The following is a 21144-nucleotide window of genomic DNA, read 5'->3' on the forward strand; positions in this document are numbered from 1 at the left end:
TCAGTCGGTCAGTATTATAAATTGTTGATCTTCCGTGGAATTTTAGATCTTATGTGATTACTGTACGTTGGTTCAAGCTGAGTACATACTGTGCAGACACATCAGTAGACCTGCAGTCGTGCTGACAGAGCATCTGATACAGGGAAGTATATACAATTACCGATCAGCCACTCAATGTGTCGTCCTGACGTCCACACAGAAAGTGTACAGGTTGTCAGCGGATTGCAAGTGTACACGCAGCCAGATGTGATGATATATCTATAGATATATCAGCCATCAGCTGTGCTGCATAGCTGACGCAATGGGGGAGATTCAAATGTTTGAAAAGTCAGTTGGGAGTCTGTTTTTTCCTATCTAATAGACAGGAAAAAACAGACTCCCAACCGACTTTTCAAACATTTGAATACCCCCCAATGTCTAAATGGTGTTGTTTATAGACTTATCATTTACGTACACCCTCCAGTGATATAGCGCCCATTTTCTCAAACGGACAATATATATTGCCTAGTGTGTACCCCGCATCACTATATATTATTATTGCGATTGCTATTTGTTATTGAGTTAAACACATTTTTTTTTTTAATATTATAACTTAGTATTATCAATCAGTGGTTGTATATATTTAACATCATCTTGTCAAAGCTTTTTTAGCTGCTAGAGATCCTACTGTAATTCACAGTTTGCAGTTTCCGGGGATTGACAATTTCCCTGCTTTTTAGGAGTTGCTGTTGCCTTAAATTGTTTTACCATAGTAGTTTTGTGCCAGAATGAGGAGTATTATGTCCCTAGCTGGAGGACTCACCTTGTCCCAGAGAGCCTGCAGCTCTTCCTGTCCACCAAGATCCCAGAACATTAATCGGGATTTCCCCACATCAATGGTACCAACTGCAAGACAGAGAACCCATCCTGAGTCTACGCACATAAAATATTCTCGCACCCTTGCAAGGAACGAGGAGAAGAAACTGGAAGCGGGAAAGACTATTTCAGCAGCTTTATGTTATTAGTTTTTTCCCCAAACTCCTCATATTGTCTGTGGCAATTCCCAACACCTGCTTATATTAAATACTCACTGTTCAGGCCAACGGTAGTTGTGATCTTGGAGAGATTCATCCCTTTGTAGTTACGGCAAAATCGGATTTTGGTCTGTTCCAAAAATGTCTGAAAGGGAAAGTTCAATCAAGAGTTACTGGATACTCATTTGTACTGAAAACCCTGTCATATCTTGGGACTGCAATTTATAGCCACAGTCACTACTAGGGTAGCCAAACCCCGGGAATCGGGATTGAAAAATGATCAAACCTGGGATTGCTTTCTTTTACTTCCCAACACCAGTGATATAATCCCCAACCGAAAACAACCAATATAGTTACCATCCTGCCACCCCTGATATGGTCACCTACCCACAGCCATCTCTGAGGTGCTAAGCCCTTGCCTGATATACACCCATAACAACCAATCCTGATAGTTTCTTCCCACCACAGCTACTCCTGAAATAATCCACACCCACCGCTGACATTTCCCCACACCCCGCCACAGCTGCCCCGATACATTTCCCTCTCCATTCTCAAAATAAAAAAAAAGTTAAAATCCTCTATAATAATTCTGTAAAGTATTTCCTGAGATGGACATGCGTAGTAGGTGTGCACTCCCCGCCAATGGCTCCCACACAGTGTGGAACAGAGTGAATGAGCGAGCAGCAGCATCTGGTAAGTGGTATGCCGACACCACCACACTGGGCCAGCCACCTTCCTAAGCTTCACTTTACCAAAACAATGAATGGCCACTTTAGCGCGGCAAGTGAACTCATGCCAGCATGTTGGCTATGAGGTACAATGTGCATAACACCGTCACAGAAGAAATGCCGCTGATCTGTGTGCATTCATTTGAATCCATTCTGCATGTATCATGCTGGATGAGCTCTTTGGAAACAATGTGGGAAGGGAAGCATTCTAGATAACAAGATGTGGTGGTAACATTTGCATCTCCTATCTGTTTTGCTTAATGCTCAAAACATGTAAAGAAAAAAAAACCACCCCTGATGTGCTGCACCTCCCCGCCACATATATACCCTTTGACACAGCCACTCTTTACTTAGCACCTGGGGGTAAATTCAATTAAAACCGGATCCATTTCGACATGAATTTGTCGGAATGGATCTAACAGAACCAATTCAATGCGGCCAAATCCGACAGGATTTGGCCGTTCCTGACATTTCAATCAGACTTTAAAAAAAGTCAGATTGAGAGGAGGGTGCTGAGGGACCTTGCTTGCTGGAGCCGGGAGGACGCTGCCGTGAGGTCTGGCGGCTGTGTCCCATCCTCCGGCTACGCTGCTATAGCCGCTGCTCTCCCCTGTCTCCGCGCTGCTTACCTCCTTCTTGCCGCGGCTCTCCCTCAGCACCCTCATCGCAATCCGACTTTTTTAAAGTCGGATTGAGATAGTCGGAAACAGGGCCAAAACCTGTCGGATTTGGCCCAGTTTCCAACAGAAGCACGCAGATCGGCAGCTATTCCGCCGATCCACGTGCTTTCTGACAAGTCTAATTCCCCAACTTGTCGGATTAAAAAGACGGGGACTGAATAGGTCGGAACCCCTTCCGATCTGAAAAAGTCGAAAACGTCCGTCTTGTTTCGACACCAAATGAATATACCCCCTGGCATATTAAGGCAATGCCACTCCTGATATATCGTAGCTAGAGGAGAGGCATGTAGCCCTATAGACTATGCACAGGTATATTTAGAAAAATACACAATCTAATCTAGTAAGCAACCAATACAATACAAGAGTGTAAATTTTATAAATACAGAACAATAAACTCATTCAGTTGGTGGTGCGCACTTAAGCAAATATTACAATATTGTGGTTAAGGGGGTTCGGTAAGACCTTTAGTGGGTCTAAACCAAAGCAGGCTTCCTTGGTGGTGCCTCCATTGGTTTAGACCCACTAAAGGTCTTACCGAACCCCCTAACCACTCCTGATATATCACCAGACACAAGCTGCCCATGCTATTGCCAGGATAAACCATACCATGCTATAGAACACAAGTTACCATCTCAATCATTTTACCCTTACAGCTTAATTCTTGTATAATAATACATCTTGCAAACAGAACCTGTAGAGGGAGGTATTTCACTCACAGTCTTCCCAGCATTGTCAAGCCCCAGTATCAGGATGCAATACTCATCCTTTTGGAACATGTACTTATATAGCCCAGACAGAAGTGTGTACATGATGGAGTCCTGTAGGGGGCAGCGTACCACTGGAACACCAACTGAAAAATACATCACAATGTCATATCAGCAGATCAGTTCTTAACATTTTAAAAATAGGAGAGGATTTTATAGGAGGTACAATTCTCAAAATGTGACTATAGATCATCACGTCATACTGAGTGCTTATACAACATGTATTTTAGGAGCCACTTTAAATATTATAGAAATCCTATCCAGACCAAGCTGCAGACCATACAGGGCCCTAAGCCACAGACTGGTTTGGACCCCCTTACCCCATCCATTTGTCAAGAAGCATAAAAACAAGGCATGATAAAGTGGGAGCCTAGATTGCCAAATATATGATCCGGCTGTGATCCTATCCACACCCTTACGCAGTCCTCTAGTTGTACAATATCACTCATTGTTAACAGGATGGGTCATGATGACCTTTTAAAGTGGATAGTATAATTTAATTTATTTTAAACCAGTAGTACTCTGCGCCAGTCCTCAAGCACAGATCATGTTTTCTGGATTTCTATCTGTTGAAGCAGGTGGGATCATTCTGACCAAAGAAAATAGATTAACTCACATGTGCATGGTTAAAGAAATACACAAAACATGACCTGTTGGGGGTATCTGAGGACTGGAGTTGAGAATTGCTGGTGTGTACTAAATGCAAGTAATACCCCTTTCACACTGCTTCAATAACTGGGGATATTGCCGGGTTTGGTCGCAGCTTGGTGTAAAAGGGTTACCACGGGTCCAATGAGTCGGGAATCCAACCCGGTCAGCTACCTTAATTGGTCTGAGAAGGACCCAGGTTACAGGGCAGTGTAAACAGGTAACCAGGGTAGACCGACCTGGGTCCAGTTCACAGCATAGGGAGAGCCACAGTTCAGGCACTTGGAGATTATGTAGTCTATAAGTGTCTGCAGAGGAGAAGCCACGCAAATATCCCAGGTCCAGCCAGCAGTGTGAACGGGTCTCAAGCTGCTGTGACAAGGCTATACCCGGGAATGCAGGGTAAAAATAGGATTTTAATTACCTAATAAAAATAGGATTTTAATTACCTACCGGTTTCGTAGAGGATGCTGGGGTCCACATTAGTACCATGGGGTATAGACGGGTCCACTAGGAGCCACCGGCACTTTAAGAATTTGAGTGTGTCGTCTGGCTCCTCCCTCTATGCCCCTCCTACCAGACTCAGTCTAGAAACTGTGCCCGAGGAGACGGACATCTTCTAGAGAAGGATTATACACAGATAGCGTCGACATTCACACCAGCTCACACACAAGGCAACCCAAGCTAAACTAGCTTGAAACATCAGCAACGGCTGAACAGGAGTACTTACCTAGTAACAAAACAGTACTTACCAAGAACTAAGCAGTACTGAACTAAATAACCACTGCAGGATAACGAAGCGCTGGGTGGGCGGGCGGCCAGCATCCTCTACGGACTATGAGAAAAGGATTTACCGGTAGGTAATTAAAATCTTATTTTCGCTTACGTCCTAGAGGATGCTGGGGTCCACATTAGTACCATGGGGATGTACCAAAGCTCCCAGAACTTCCTGCAGAACTGCTTGACCAAACTTTAGGTCCTCAGAGGCCAAAGTATCGAACTTGTAAAACTTAGCAAACGTGTTCGACCCCCAACCAAGTAGCAGATCGGCAGAGTTGTAATGCCGAGACACCCCGTGAAGCCGCACAGGAAGAACCCACCTACGAGTAGAGTGGGCCTTAACAGACGTAGGACACGGCAAGCCTACCGTAGAAAACGCATGCTGGATAGTGAACCTGATGCAGCGAGTGATCGTCTGCTTATAAGCAGGACACCCAATATTTTTGAGATCATACAGGACAACAGAGAGTCCAATTTTCTGTGACGAGCAGTCCTCCTCACATAGATCTTTAGAGCCCTTGCAACAGCTAAGGACGTTGATGAAATTGAGGAGTCAGTCGCAACTGGCACCACAAAAGGTTGGTTGATATGAAATGTCGACACAACCTTCGGAAGAAACTGCTGACGTGTCCGAAGCTCAGCTCTATCTTCATGGAAGATCAAGTATGTGCTTTTACATGACAAAGCCCCCAACTCCGACACACGTCTAGCAGAAGCTAAGGCCAACAAAGTGACAGCCTTCCACGTGAGAAACTTGACCTCAACCTCCTCTAGAGGTTCAAACCAGTCCGACTGGAGGAACTGCAACACCACGTTAAGATCCCAGGGCGCCGTAGGCGGTACAAATGGAGGTTGGATGTGCAGAACTCCCTTCAAAAAAGTCTGAACCTCAGGGAGGGCAGCCAACTGTATCTGGAAGAAAATGGATAGGTCCGAAATTTGGACCTTTATGGATCCTAACCTCAGGCCCATAGCCACACCTGATTGCAGAGGAGAAAACATCCCAGTTGAAACTGAAACTTCTTGGACTCACACCAAGATACATATTTTTTCCAAATACGATGGTAATGTTTTGACGTTCCTCCTTTCCTAGCCTGTATCTGGGTAGGAATAACCTTGTTCGGAATGCCCTTCCGAGCTAGTATCTGGCGTTCAACCTCCATGCCGTCAAACGTAGCCGTGGTAAGTCTTGATAGGCGAATGGCCCCTGCTGCAGCAGGTCCTCCTGAAGAGAAGAGGCTTCGGCTCTTCTAGCAGTAGATCCAGAAGATCCACGTACCAAGCCCTTCTTGGCCAGTCTGGAGCAATGAGGATTGCCTGAACTCTTGTTCTCCGTACGAGTTTGAGAACTCTTGGAATGAGTGGAAGTGGAGGAAACACGTACCCCCGACTGGAAAACCCACGGAGCCAGTGCTTGCGGGTCCCTCGAACTGGAGCAATACCGCCAAAGCTTCTTGTTGAGACGAGAGGCCATCATGTCGATCTGGGGTACGCCCAAAGATCTGTTACCTCCCTGAACACCTCCGGATGGAGACCCCACTATCCTGGATGGAGATCGTGTCTGCTGAGGAAGTCCGCTACCCAGTTGTCTACTCCCGGAATGAAGATTGCTGACAGCGCCAATGTGTGTTTTTCTGCCCAGAGGATGATTCTCGTTACCTCTGACATTGCAGCTCTGCTCTTCATTCCGCCCTGTCGGTGTATGTAAGCCACTATCGTTACATTGTCTGACTGCACTGGAATGGCCCGATTTCTCAGAAGAGGGGCCGCTTGGAGAAGACCGTTGTAGACGGCTCTTAGTTCCAGAATGTTTATTGGCAGGCCGGCTTCCAGACTTGACCACCTTCCCTGGAAGGTTTACCCGTGAGCGACTGCGCCCCAGCCCCGGAGACTTGCATCCGTGGTTAGAAGGATCCAGTCCTGAATCCCGAACCTGTGGCCCTCCAGAAGGTGAGGTAATTGCATCCACCAGAGGAGTGAAATCCTGGCCTTTGGCGACAGACGTATTCTCTGGTGCATGTGTAGATGGGATCCCGATCCAGGAGATCCAGCTGGAAGGGCCGAGCATGAAACCTCCCATACTGCAGTGCCTCGTAAGAGGCCACCATCTTTCCCAGAAGGCGAATGCACTGATGAACCGACACCCACGCTGGCTTCAGGACATCCCGGACCATTGTTTTTATCACCAACGCTTTTTTTCCCGGAAGAAACACCCTCTGCACTTCCGTGTCGAGTATCATTTCCAGAAAGGACAACCTCCTGGTTGGTACAAATGTGATTTTGGAATATTCAGGATCCAACCATGTTCCCTGAGAAGCTTGGTCGTGAGAGCTATTGACCGTAACAGCTTCTCTTCGGACGATGCCTGTATCAGCAGATCGTCCAGATATGGAATTATGTTCACCCCCTGCCTGCGGAGGAAAACCATAATTTCCGCCATTACCTTGGTGCTGTGGAGAGGCCTAATGGCAAGGCCTGGAACTGAAAATGACAGTCCATCAGTGCATATCGGAGATAAGCTTGATGCGGCTGCCAAATCGGAATGTGGAGTTACTCATCCTTGATATCCAGGGATACCAGGAAGTCCCCCTCTTCCAGACCTGATATCACCGCCCTTAGAGACTCCATTTTGAACTTGAACTCCCTCAGAAAGGGGTTTAGTGATTTTTAGTTCAGAATGGGCCTGACTGAACCATCCGGTTTCGGTACCACGAAAAGGTTCGAATAGTAAACCATGTTTTGCATTTGAGGAGGGACTGGTACAATGACCTGTGTCTCCACCAACTTCTGGATGGCTCCCTGTAGGGTAGCCCTGTCTGCCAGCAAAGCTGGCAAGCCCGATTTGAAGAACCGATGAGGAGAGAGATCATGAAATTCCAGCCGGTACCCCTGGGACACAATATCTAGTACCCAGGGATCCAGGCCGGACGACACCCAGACGTGACTGAAATGTCTGAGTCTCGCCCCCCACCGGCCCTAACTCCAGGCTGTGCTGTCCACCTTCATGCGGAGGACTTTGGCGCACCTGAAGCAGGCTTCTGTTCCTGGGAACCCGCAGCAGCAGGTTTCTTGGATCTTGGCCGACCTCCCCTAAAGAAGGTGTTGCCCAGTTTTGCCTTTCTTGGCTTGGCAGTCCGAAAGAACTGTGACGCAGCTGAAGAAAAGGTTTTCTTCGAGGCAGGTGCAGCTGAGGGAAGAAAGGAGACTTACCCGCTGTAGTCGTGGAAATCCACGTATACAATGCTTCCCCAAAGAGAGCCTGACCTGTGTAGGGTAGGGTCTCCACACCTCTCCTAGATTCCGTGTCGGCAGACCATTGGCGCAGCCAGTGTCCTCTATGAGCTGAGACAGACATGGAGGATATTCCTGCAGCCGTCGAACCCAGGTCTTTCATGGATTCCACCGTAAATCCCGCAGAATCCTGTATGTTACGTAAGAACAATTCAACGTCACTTTTATCCATTGTAACCAATTTCTCAAGTAATGTGTCAGACCACTTTACTATAACTTTAGAAATCCATACAACGAGCAATGGTAGGTCGTAGTATTGCCCCCGAAGCCGTGTATATGGATTTGAGCGTAGTGTCAATCCCGCGATCAGCCGGTTCTTTTAACGCGGTAAAACCACCATCCTTGACAGTCTGGACACAGATGCGTCAACTATGGGTGGGTTTTCCCCAATTCATTCTATCCTCCTCTCATGATTTTTCAAACAGCGTTTAATACCTTAGACGCAGGGAAGGTTAGCAAGGCTTTCCTATTGTCAGTGAAGGAAGCCACCTCAGCAATATTTAACATATATAGCTAATGGCCTTCAACATGAGCTGCACCCCCTGAAAGGGGTGCCGCCCCCCCAGCACGTCCCCATCACCGTCCGCAGTCTGTGTAATAGGAGCTGCAGACCGGAAAATGGTGCTGGACTCTGCTGGGTTCGCACTGAGAAGAAGCTCCGTCCTCCGAAGATGGCACGTCTTCGCACGCAACTTCTATATACTGGGCTGAGGATTCCGTCGCTAGCCGAGGGATTCAGTCCCCGGCTAGCGTCTATGTACTGAAGATTCTGTCGCTGGCCTGGGGATTCAGTCCCCGGTTAGCGCCTGTGTACTGAGAATTCAGTCGTTAGTCTGGTGATTCAGTCTCCGGCTAGCGACTGTGACCAGTTCAGAGTATTTAGACGCTGGCTCAGCACCGTGATTACATTTCTGTGTACATGAGATGGATTCCTCCTGAGAGGAAACCACTTCAGCAGCGTATGACACCGAGTCTCTAGACATGGCTATGAAAGGTACTGAACACCCACCCACCCACACACACACACACGGAATTGTCAGTCACAGCTTCTGAGTCTGGTAGGTGCATAGAGGAAGGAGCCAACCCACACTCTCAAACTCTTAAAGTGCCAGTGGCTCCTAGTGGACCCGTCTATACCCCATGGTACTAATGTGGACCCCAGCATCCTCTAGGACGTAAGAGAATGGGGTATTAGTTTCCAAAACCTAATGCAGGCAGTGCAAGACTGATTTAGCTTATCCAGCATGAACAAGCTTTTCCTTTGTTAACCAGAAAATACATATTTTATGTGCATAAAAAGTACAAAAAAAAGAAATCTATATAAATATATATATATATATATATATATATATATCCAACAAACAAGCACAAGTAAATTACTACAGTCCAATACATTTCATCGTATTACAACCACAAAACAATATACCACTAAAACTTCTTTATGACATAGCCAAAAATGTGGGAATTTGCTGGAGCAGAGTAGACACAGATGTTATGACTGAAAAGATGAGACCCGAGTAGATAGTCCCAAGGCCCTCATTCCGAGTTGTTCGCTCTGTAATTTTCTTCGCATCGCAGCGACTTTCCGCTAATTGCGCATGCGCAATGTTCGCACTGCGACAAGTAAATTTGCTAAGAAGTTTGGTATTTTTTTACTCACGGCATTACGAGGTTTTTTCTTCGTTCTGGTGATCGTAATGTGATTGACAGGAAGTGGGTGTTTCTGGGCGGAAACTGGCCGTTTTATGGGAGTGTGTGAAAAAACGCTGCCGTTTCTGGGAAAAACGCGGGAGTGGCTGGGCGAAAGCTGGGTGTGTTTGTGACGTCAAACCAGGAACGAAACTGACTGAACTGATCGCAGTGGCAGAGTAAGTGTCCAGCTACTCAGAAACTGCTAAGAAATTTCTATTCGCAATTTAGAGAATCTTTCGTTCGCAATTTTGCTAAGCTAAGATTCACTCCCAGTAGGCGGCGGCTTAGCGTGTGCAATGCTGCTAAAAGCAGCTTGCAAGCGAACAACTCGGAATGAGGGCCCAAGTCTGCAAACCTGCAATCGACCAGTGTTATTCCCGGGACTCAGTGCCCTGGCCTATGTCTGTATAGTGCTACCCGGGTCGCGCCGAGAAGAAGCTGCAGTGTAGTGTGAAAGGGGTTCTTTGAGTTGGGACCAGGGTTACAGCTGTGTTGAAAAACCTGGGTCGGAGCCGTATATTTGCAGGGCGTATGTCTGAAAGGGGTAATAGCAAGGTTTTTCAAATTATCTCTAAAGGTGCATACACACGGTGCGATGCAGGAAATGCCCGACATTGACTACATGATGTGTCCGGAGCCTGGCACCACTGATATAGTCAATGTTGGGCTGCCTGCACAGTCTATTTTTTCTTGTGATGCCGTCCCCGCGGGACCGGGCAAGGAGTTTCCTCACGGTGCAATATACACTATATTTTCTTCCAATATGCCCTATATAGTCCATATCGGAGGTAAAATCGCACTGTGTGTATGCACCTTAAAAGTTAAAACTGGCTCCTAGTTTTACTGCAATTTATCTCCTCTACCATTCCCCACACATATTTAGACACACCCCTTAAATATGCAAAACTGATGTTCTGGAAGTATCTTAACCCTATAAATGAAACCTGCCAATCTTACATACACTATAAGATATAGTTGGGGGAAATTGCATATATATTTGGCAGGATTTGTATATTTATGCAGTCAACGTTTTAGGAACCGTAATACTAAGTAGGAATCATCTGTATAATACATAGTTACTTGTCATGATGTACAGTATCTGCTCTACAAATTCCTGTATGTAATCTAAGGGGTCTTTTTACAAAGCCTTGGATGGAGATAAAGTGGCCGGAGATAAAGAACCAGCCAGTGTCTAACTGCCATGTCACAGGCTGGATTTGAAAAATGACAGAAGTGAATTGGTTGGTACTTTATCTCCGTCTAGAGCTTAGTGAATAGACACCTTAAAAAGCAGAACATGCAGCCTAGACTGATGGAGGTCTCTTGGGAACATCACTGGCCCTGGGGGGGCTTCCCGTCACTCACACATAACTTAGCAGGGTACGTCCAGGTAACACAAATGACATACATGCATACACCTGCGTGCTTGTCCCTTGCATACCGAACACTGAGAATAAGCAGCTCCAGTCCAGGGCAGAGGAGAGCACCTGCCACTTATGCCAGCACCATCATCACCCGCTGCTCACCTCCACCTCCTCAGCTCCCCATCAGCACAGATGATGATGATGATGATGATCTCACTGTATCTCAGGCCTCGGCCAACACTAACTTCCGCCGCCACCGCAAGTCATCCTGGGATACTGTGAGTATGTGACTGTGGGACTGGCCAGTGTCCATCTTGCGTGTGGCATTCCTCATAAGCAGTATTGCTCGATTGTATTAGTAATAATTCCCCTTCCCCCTTGTTATTACACTGCAGATCGCGCCGTGCCAGTATATACATATGTGTTCCAGACTGTGATGATATATACAGTGTGAGCCGGCAGGGGGTGTTCATGGCTCCCACCAAAATGGCGAAAGGTTTCGTCTGTCCACTGATCTCTATGGTCCGTGACTTCATGAAGCTGCAGGTGTCATGGCGGCTGTGTGAGAGTAAACAGGTGAGATTTAAAATGACTTTGGATGAAATTGTTTTTCTTATAGGTGTAGAACAACCTACGGAAAGCTATGGTGGCTCTTCGTCGTGGAACTGCAAACCCTAGCATGTCCCATGCAGCCATTGGCTGTTTTTGCACAGCTTATTTGCTGACTGCTGAATTTACAAAAAAAATATGTTGTCCTGCAATTTATGAAACATGACCTGATGGAGAGTTTAGTGTTCCAGTGCCTGCCAAAACAGCACCAGTATGTGTTTTGTTGCAGGTTAGTGACCGTCTGTGTGTATGCTTAGTAAGTAGGGTGTCACGAAGGGAGCATAGACACAACCGTATGCTTAATATTGCTTGTTCTGGGTTCAAGGGAAAAAGCCAGCTTTAGAAATAATATTGGATTATAAGAATATTCAGAGTGATCTGTAGCCACTGTTTTCAGAACTGTTTTCTGTTTGGATGGAATACTTTGTGACTAGACAAGTGGTTCCCAAACTCGATCCTCAGGGTACCACACAGTTCATGTGTTCCAGGTCACTCAGCAGGTACACAGGTGTATTCATTACTCACTGACACACTGTAAAAGATCCACAGGTGGAGCTCATTATTTCACTTGCAATTCTTTGAGGAGACCTGGAAAATGTGAGCTGTTGGGCAGGGCTGGTGCTAGGGTGTTCTGTGCCCCCAGCAAATTATACATTTTCGCCTACCCTCTGCTGCACAAAAGGGGTGTGGTATCACAAGGTAGGGGCGTGGCCACACAATAGTACCCCAAATTCAAATGACACCACACAGTAGCACAATCTTATTCACATTACACTGCATGTAATGCCCATTCACATTACACCACATAGTAGTGCCCCATTTTCATGTTACAACAAACAGTCACACATAGTGCCCACGGTAGTAGGGACCCTTAAACGCTCAATGCCCACAGTAGTAACGCCGCTTACACACACACACACACACACACACACACACACTTCCCACGGTAGTAGCGCCCCTTACACACACAATGCACACGGTAGTGCCACTTATGCACATAATGCCCACAGATAATAGTAGTGCCCCTTACACACATAATGGCCACAGATAATAGTAGTGCCCCTTACACACATAATGGCCACAGATAATAGTAGTGCCCCATACACACATAATGGCCACAGATAATAGTAGTGCCCCATACACACATAATGGCCACAGATAATAGTAGTGCCCCATACACACATAATGGCCACAGATAATAGTAGTGCCCCATACACACATAATGGCCACAGATAATAGTAGTGCCCCATACACACATAATGGCCACAGATAATAGTAGTGCCCCATACACACATAATGGCCACAGATTATAGTAGTGCCCCATACACACATAATGGCCACAGATAATAGTAGTGCCCCATACACACATAATGGCCACAGATAATAGTAGTGCCCCATACACACATAATGGCCACAGATAATAGTAGTGCCCCATACACACATAATGGCCACAGATAATAGTAGTGCCCCATACACACATAATGGCCACAGATAATAGTAGTGCCCCATACACACATAATGGCCACAGATAATAGTAGTGCCCCATACACACATAATGGCCACAGATAATAGTAGTGCCCCATACACACATAATGGCCACAGATAATAGTAGTGCCCCATACACACATAATGGCCACAGATAATAGTAGTGCCCCATACACACATAATGGCCACAGATAATAGTAGTGCCCCTTACACACACAATGCCCACATGCCACAGACACTAGTAGTGCCCCTTACACACATAATGCCATCAGATAATAGTAGTGCCCCTTACACAAATAATGCCCACATGCCACAGACAACAGTTCTGGCGGGCTCTGGTACAAGGAGGGGGCATTGCCAGACACCCTCCATTAAAATAATAATAATAATAATTTCTCTGACGTCCTAGTGGATGCTGGGGACTCCGTAAGGACCATGGGGAATAGACGGGCTCCGCAGGAGACTGGGCACTCTAAAGAAAGATTTAGGACTATCTGGTGTGCACTGGCTCCTCCCCCTATGACGCTCCTCCAAGCCTCAGTTAGATTTCTGTGCCCGGCTGAGCTGGATGCACACTAGGGGCTCTCCTGAGCTCCTAGGAAGAAAGTGTTTGTTAGTTTTTTTATTTTCAGTGAGACCTGCTGGCAACAGGCTCACTGCATCGAGGGACTAAGGGGAGAAGAAGCGAACCTACCTAAGTGGTGGTAGCTTGGGCTTCTTAGGCTACTGGACACCATTAGCTCCAGAGGGATAGAACACAGGACCCGACCTTGTCGTCCGTTCCCGGAGCCGCGCCGCCGTCCCCCTTACAGAGCCAGAAGCAAGAAGGTGGTCCGGAAAATCGGCGGCTGAAGACTTCTGTCTTCTCCAAGGTAGCGCACAGCACTGCAGCTGTGCGCCATTGCTCCTCATGCACACCTCACACTCCGGTCACTGATGAGTGCAGGGCGCTGGGGGGGGGGGGGGGGGGCGCCCTGAGCAGCAATACTGACACCTTGGCTGGCAAACTGGCACCATATATAGCCCCAGAGGCTATATAGGTGCTTTTTAACCCCTGCCAGAATCCATAAAAATGTGGGAGAAAGTCCGCGAAAAAGGGGCGGAGCTATCTCCTTCAGCACACTGGCGCCATTTTTCTTTCACAGCTCCGTTGGAGGGAAGCTCCCTGGCTCTCCCCTGCAGTCAATATACTACAGAAAGGGTTAAAAAGAGAGGGGGGGCACAATTTAGGCGCAGCTATAAGGGGAAACACTCTTTATATGTGATATCCCTGTGATATATAGCGCCCTGATGTGTGCTGGCATACTCTCCCTCTGTCTCCCCAAAGGGCTTTGTGGGGTCCTGTCCTCTGTCAGAGCATTCCCTGTGTGTGTGCTGTGTGTCGGTACGGCTGTGTCGACATGTATGAGGAGGATAATGATGTGGAGGCGGAGCGAATGCCTGTAAATGTGATGTCACCCCCTGCGGGATCGACACCGGTGTGGTTGGACTTATGGAAGGATTACGTGAAAGTGTCAACTCCTTACACAAAAGGTCGACGACACAGAACAGCCGGCTACTCAGCTTGTGCCTGTTCCAGCGTCTCAAATGTCATGGGGGGCTCTAAAAACGCCCGCTACCTCAGATGGCAGAAACAGATGTCGACACGGATACCGACTCCAGTGTCGACGACGATGAGACTAGTGTACCCTCCAAATAGGTCCACCCGTTACATGATTGAGGCAATGAAAAATGTATTACACATTTATGATAATACCCCAGGTACCACATAAAAGGGTATTATGTTTGGTGAGAGAACTACCAGTAGTTTTTCCTGCATCTGAGAAATTAAATGAGGTGTGTGAGGAAGCGTGGTCTTCCCCCGGTAAGAAATTGATAATTTCTAAACGGTTATTGGCAGAGTACCCTTTCCCGCCAGAGGATAGGTCACGTTGGGAAACACCCCATAGGGTAGATACAGCGCTTACACGCTTATCAGAAAAGGTGGCACTACCGTCTCCGGATACGGCCGCCCTGAAGGAACCTGCTGATAAAAAGCAGGGGGTTACCCTGAAAGATATAGTCACACACTCGGGCATTATATTGCGACCAGCCATTGCTTCGGCATGGATGTGCAGTGCTCCCGCTGCGTGGTCAGATTCCCTGTCGGAAAATAACTATGGATAGGGACAATATTTTGCTGACAATAGAGCATTTAAAAGACGTGGTCTTATACATGCGTGATGCACAGAGGGATATTTGCCGGCTGGCATCAAAAATAAGCGCTAGGTCCATTGCCGCCAGACGGGGGTTATGGACTCGGCAATGGTCAGGCGATGCCGACTCGAATCGGCACATGGAAGTTTTGCCCTATAAGGGGGTAAAACTGTTTGGGGATGGTCTTTCAGACCTCGTTTCCACAGCTACTGCTGGGAAATCGACTTTTTTGCCACAGGCTACCCCACAACAAAAGAAAGCACCGTATCATCAAGTACAGTCCTTTCGGCCCCAGAAAAGCAAGAGGGCTAGAGGCTCATCCTTTCTGCCGAGAGGCAAAGGTAGAGGAAAAAGCTGCAGCACACAGCTAGTTCCCAAGAGCAGAAGTCCTCCCTGCGTCCGGTAAGTCCACAGCATGACGCTGGGGCTGATCAGGCGGACCCGGGTACGGTGGGGGCCCGTCTCAGAAATTTCAGCGCCCAGTGGGCTCTCTCACATGGATCCCTGGGTCCTTCAAGTAGTATCTCAGGGGTACAGGCTGGAGTTCGAGACGTTCTTCCCCCCGCCGTTTCCTAAAATCTGCCTTACCGGCACCTCCCTCTGCCAGGGAGGCGGTGTTGGTGGCTATTCAACACTATAATCACAACAAGTGATTGTCAAGGTGCCCCTCCTTCAGCAAGGAAGGGGTTACTATTCCACAATGGTTGTGGTACCGAAACAGAACGGTTCGGTGAGACCCATCTTAAAATTAAAATACTTGAACTTTTATATCAGAAGATTCAAGTTCGAGATGGAATCGCTCAGGGCGGTTATTACGAGCCTGGACGAGGGGGATTACAGGGTCTCCCTGGACATCAAGGATGCGTACCTGCATGTCCCCATTTACCCTCCTCACCAGGAGTACCTCAGATGTGTGGTACAGGACTGTCACTATCAGTTCCAGACGCTGCCGTTGGAGTTGTCCACGGCACCGAAGGTCTTTACCAATGTAATGGCCGAAATGATGATACTCCTTCGCAAGAAGGAAGTTTTTATTATCCCGTACTTGGACGATCTCCTGATAAAGGCAAGGTCCAAAGAACAGTTGGTAGTGGGGGTAGCACTCTCTCGGGAAGTGCTACAACAGCACGACTGGATTCTCAATATTCCAAAGTCACAGCTGGTCCCGACGACACGTCTTCTGTTCCTGGGAATGATTCTGGACACAGACCAGAAAAGAGTGTTTCTTCCAGTGGAAGCACACGAGTCCTGGAAAAAATGGTAGCTTCGTATGAAGCATAATTCCATTCGGTAGGTTCCACGCAAGGACGTTCCAGTGGGACCTGTGGGACAAATGGTCCGGGTCCCATCTACAGATACAACAGCGGATAACCCTGTCGGCAAGAAACAGGGTGTCGCTGCTGTGGTGGCTGCAGAGGGCTCATCTACTAGAGGGCCGCAGATTCGGAATACAGGACTGGGTCCTGGTGACCACGGAGGCCAGCCTTCGGGGCTGGGGTGCAGTCACACAGGGAAGAAATTTCCAAGGAGATTTCGCTTCACATAATTATTCTGGAGCTAAGGGCCATTTACAATGCCCTAAGCCTAGCAAGGCCCCTGCTTCAGAACCAGCCGGTACTGATCCAATCAGACAACATCACGGCGGTCCCCCATGTAAACAGACAGGGCGGCACAAGAAGCAGGATGGCGATGGCAGAAGCCACAAGGATTCTCCGATGGGCGACCTACACCCGGGAGAATGGGGACTTCTTCCAGAAGTTTTCCAAATGCGGGTAAACCGTTGGGAATGACCACGGGTGGACATGATGGCGTCCCGCCTCAACAAAAAGTTGAAAAGATATTGCGCCAGGTCAAGGGACCCTCAGGCGATCGCTGTGGACGCTCTAGGGACACCGTGGGTGTACCAGTCGGTTTATGTGTTTCCTCCTCTACCTCTCATACCCAGGGTACTGAGAATAATAAGAATGCGAGGAGTGAAAACCATACTCATGGTTCCGGATTGGCCTGAAGAGCTTGGTACCCGGAACTTCAAGAGATGCTGGCAGAGGACCCTTGGCCTCTGCCGCTCAGACAAGACCTGCTGCAGCAGGGACCCTGTCTGTTCCAAGACTTACCGCGGCTGCGTTTGACGGCATGGCGGTTGAACACCGGATCCTAAAGGAAAAGGGTATTCCGGAGGAAGTCATCCCTACCCTGATCAAAGCCAGGAAGGATGTCACCGCAAGACATTATTACCGTATTTGGCGGAAATATGTTGCTTGGTGTGAGGCCATGAAGGCCCCGAAGGAGGAATTTCAACTGGGTCGATTCCAACACTTCCTGCAAGCAGGGGTGACGTTGGGCCTCAAATTGGGGTCCATCAAGGTCCAGATTTCGGCTCTGTCGATTTTCTTCCAGAAAGAACTGGCTTCACTGCCTGAAGTTCAGACTTTTGTCAAAGGAGTTCTGCATATTCAGCCTCCTTTTGTGCCCCCAGTGGCACCTTGGGATCTCAATGTGGTTTTGGCATTCCTGAAATCACATTGGTTCGAACCACTTAAGACTGTGGAATTAAAATATCTCACGTGGAAAGTGGTCATACTGTTGGCCCCGGCTTCGGCCAGGCGGGTTTCAGAATTGGCGGCTTTGTCTTGTAAAAGCCCTTATCTGATTTTTCCAGATGGATAGGGCAGAATTGAGGACTCGTCCTCAGTTTCTCCCGAAGGTGGTCTCAGCTTTTCACTTGAACCAACCTATTGTGGTGCCTGCGGCTACTAGGGACTTGGAGGATTCCAAGTTGCTGGACGTAGTCAGGGCCCTGAAAATGTATGTTTCCAGGACGGCTGGAGTCAGAAAAACTGACTCGCTGTTTATCTTGTATGCACCCAACAAGCTGGGTGCTCCTGCTTCTAAGCAGTCTATTGCGCGCTGGATTTGTAGCACTATTCAGCTGGCGCATTCTGCGGTAGGATTACCGCAGCCTAAATCAATAAAAGCCCATTCCACAAGGAAGGTGGGCTCATCTTGGGCGGCTGCCCGAGGGGTCTCGGCTTTACAACTTTGCCGAGCAGCTACTTGGTCAGGGGCAAACACATTTGCTAAATTCTACAAATTTGATTCCCTGGCTGAGGAGGACCTGGAGTTCTCTCATTCGGTGCTGCAGAGTCATCCGCACTCTCCCGCCCGTTTGGGAGCTTTGGTATAATCCCCATGGTCCTTACGGAGTCCCCAGCATCCACTAGGACGTCCGAGAAAATAAGATTTTACTCACCGGTAAATCTATTTCTCGTAGTCCGTAGTGGATGCTGGGCGCCCATCCCAAGTGCGGATTGTCTGCAATACTTGTACATAGTTATTGTTACAAAAATCGGGTTTTGTTGTGAGCCATCTCTTCAGAGGCTCCAATTGTTATCATACTGTTAACCGGGGTTCCTATCACGTGTTATATGGTGTGATTGGTGTGGCTGGTATGAGTCTTACCCGGGATTCAAAATCCTTCCTTATTGTGTCAGCTCTTCCGGGCACAGTTCCTAACTGAGGCTTGGAGGAGGGTCATAGGGGGAGGAGCCAGTGCACACCAGATAGTCCTAAATCTTTCTTTAGAGTGCCCAGTCTCCTGCGGAGCCCGTCTATTCCCCATGGTCCTTACGGAGTCCCCAGCATCCACTACGGACTACGAGAAATAGATTTACCGGTGAGTAAAATCTTATTTTCTGTGCAGACGCCAGCTACACACGGGGTGCTGGTGTCCAAGGTGGCGGGCTCCGGTGTCCAGGGCAGTGGGGTGCAGGATGCAATCGCTCACTCCCCACCTATGCAGGTAGAGAGGGGACAGGCCTCTCTCTCCAGCTCAGCACTGAGCAGCGTGTGCTGGGCTGGGGAGAGCCACTGCTGCAGCGGCAGTCAGTTCTCTCTCTCTCCTGTCCGGCTTTCTGTGATGGGAATAGGGGAAGGAGCAGCAGGACCCAGGCTCCCTCCAAAAGGTCTGGCCCGGGTGTAGAGTATCCACTCCCCCTCCCCCCTCTTGGCGCCACTGGCCACAGATGATAGTAGTAGTGCCCCTTACACACGCAATGCTCACATGCCACAACTAATAGTAGTGGCACTTACACACATAATGCCCACATGATGCCACAGATAATAGTAGTCGCCATTACACATATAAAATAATGCCCACATGTTGCAACAGATAGTAGTGGCACTTACACACATAAAATAATGCCCACATGTTGCCACAGATAGTAGTGGCACTTACAAACATAAAATAATGCCCACATGATGCCACAGATAGTAGTGGCACTTACACACATAAAATAATGCCCACATGTTGCAACAGATAGTAGTGGCACTTACACACATAAAATAATGCCCACATGTTGCCACAGATAGTAGTGGCACTTACACACATAAAATAATGCCCACATGATGCCGCGGATAGTAGTACTGGCATTTCCTCACATAAAATAATGCCCACATGATGCCACAGATAATAGTAGTGGCACTTGCACACACAATGCTCATAGAAGGAGAATCTAGAAGACAGGCGCAGTTTGGAGCTGACAGTGGATGAAAGAGTGAAAGAAACCATGCAAGGAGGGATCGAGTGTGATATGGACCAGGGGATCATGAAGGGGAAGGAAAGAGCTGTAGTGGACACACAGGTGCAGAGATCGGAGAGGGGGAGATACAGTAAAATTAAAAGCTTCCATAATTTACCCTATCCAAGGGAGCCAGGAGCCGTGGTACATGGAGGGGGTGTGGCCTATGGGAGGGGCGGAGCTTCGGCTACTATATGGTTACTTATTGTTGTTACTGCTGTAGCAGGAAAATACTTCCTCTCTATAGCAGATGCAAAGTCGGTGCTTTGACGCTGCTGCCCGTCACTTTAACAGGCTCAGCAGTAACTGATACTGTAACAGCAGAGCGGGGAGAGCGCCTCTGTAGTTTGGCGCCTCCCTGATTTGCTGACCTCACTGAGCGCTTTGCGCCAGCTCTGCTGTTGGGGACTTTGAGGACCAAGTTTGGGAGGCACTACTCTAGACCTAGTGATTAAACCATAGGTTTTGTATTTTCTCTGTGCAATATTAATGATTGTATTAACTTCTGTAAATAATATCTATATAAACAGTGAATTCTGATTTCCATTCCATATAACAAGTGATTTCTGATGCCTCCACTTCCATGTTCATTAGGAAAACCCGTGTATTATAAGCAATAATTGAGAAATTGTGTGACTTTTATACTACCTTGCACAAATGGTCACATAACTTGCTCGCTTTTAATACCCTTAGAATTTACAGGAGGGAAAGTATCATCTTATATAAATATTCCATAGACAAAAAACCTTACGGTTTCACATGTCCCATTAAGGCTTCTTAGACATGATCGAAATTTCAGAAACCTGTTGTAACTCTTCCACTCAAACTCCAAAAAGCAATGAAATTCCGATCATTAAGGCTGACGCCTTAATGGACGTGTTCCTTGCGCAATACAGATATGGTATGCCATCACAGCCTGTGGGTAAGTGCAGATTCAGCACTCTCACAGAGTGAGATTGCTGTCACTCACACAATGGTGGAGCTGCTAATTCACAGATTTGTGTGCTCATTGGAATACACACATGCAGTCTATGCAACTGAAGGTCTGAGCAGTTTTGTGGTGCTCCCATCCCACACAGTGCCCACAACCATCCCATTCGGTCACCACAACCATCCCACCTTGTTACAACATCCTTCTGACTCCATACAGCCATCTCACATAGTATACACATTTAGCTCCCTCAAACATCTTGGTTAATTGCTAAAACTATAATACCCTATCTACGGTCTATGCATCTACACTTACTTCCCCTATACACCCCCATGCTGCCCTGTCTTCCCCAATCCCTACTGCTGTGTTCTCCCATCTGTGCTAGT

At 47.7% G+C, this 21144-nt stretch overlaps 2 protein-coding genes across 6 annotated transcripts in view; one reads left to right on the top strand and one right to left on the bottom strand.

Moving 5' to 3' along the window:
• Positions 1-11260, bottom strand: part of ARFRP1 (ADP ribosylation factor related protein 1) — a 64008-nt gene extending 52748 nt beyond the window's left edge. The window contains exons 1-4 of one of the 5 annotated variants that reach the window (XM_063959163.1): positions 11123-11260; positions 3138-3271; positions 1071-1158; positions 803-885 (exon numbers count right to left, since the gene is read on the bottom strand). In XM_063959163.1, the coding sequence (XP_063815233.1) occupies positions 803-885; positions 1071-1158; positions 3138-3230 (264 nt within the window). In that variant the 5' untranslated portion in view covers positions 3231-3271; positions 11123-11260. Of the gene's footprint in view, positions 1-802; positions 886-1070; positions 1159-3112; positions 3272-11004 lie in introns of those variants that run through there. The other 4 variants (XM_063959162.1, XM_063959164.1, XM_063959161.1 and 1 more) reach the window with 4 other exon arrangements.
• Positions 11261-11402: 142 nt separating this feature from the next.
• ZGPAT (zinc finger CCCH-type and G-patch domain containing) overlaps positions 11403-21144 on the top strand; it is a 70148-nt gene continuing 60406 nt past the window's right edge. The window contains exon 1 of the mRNA XM_063959159.1: positions 11403-11536. The gene's annotated coding sequence lies outside the window, so the exon portion shown is untranslated. The remainder of the gene's footprint in view (positions 11537-21144) is intronic.

Source organism: Pseudophryne corroboree, chromosome 3 (genome assembly GCF_028390025.1).
Source record: "Pseudophryne corroboree isolate aPseCor3 chromosome 3, aPseCor3.hap2, whole genome shotgun sequence".
Taxonomy (NCBI): domain Eukaryota; kingdom Metazoa; phylum Chordata; class Amphibia; order Anura; family Myobatrachidae; genus Pseudophryne; species Pseudophryne corroboree.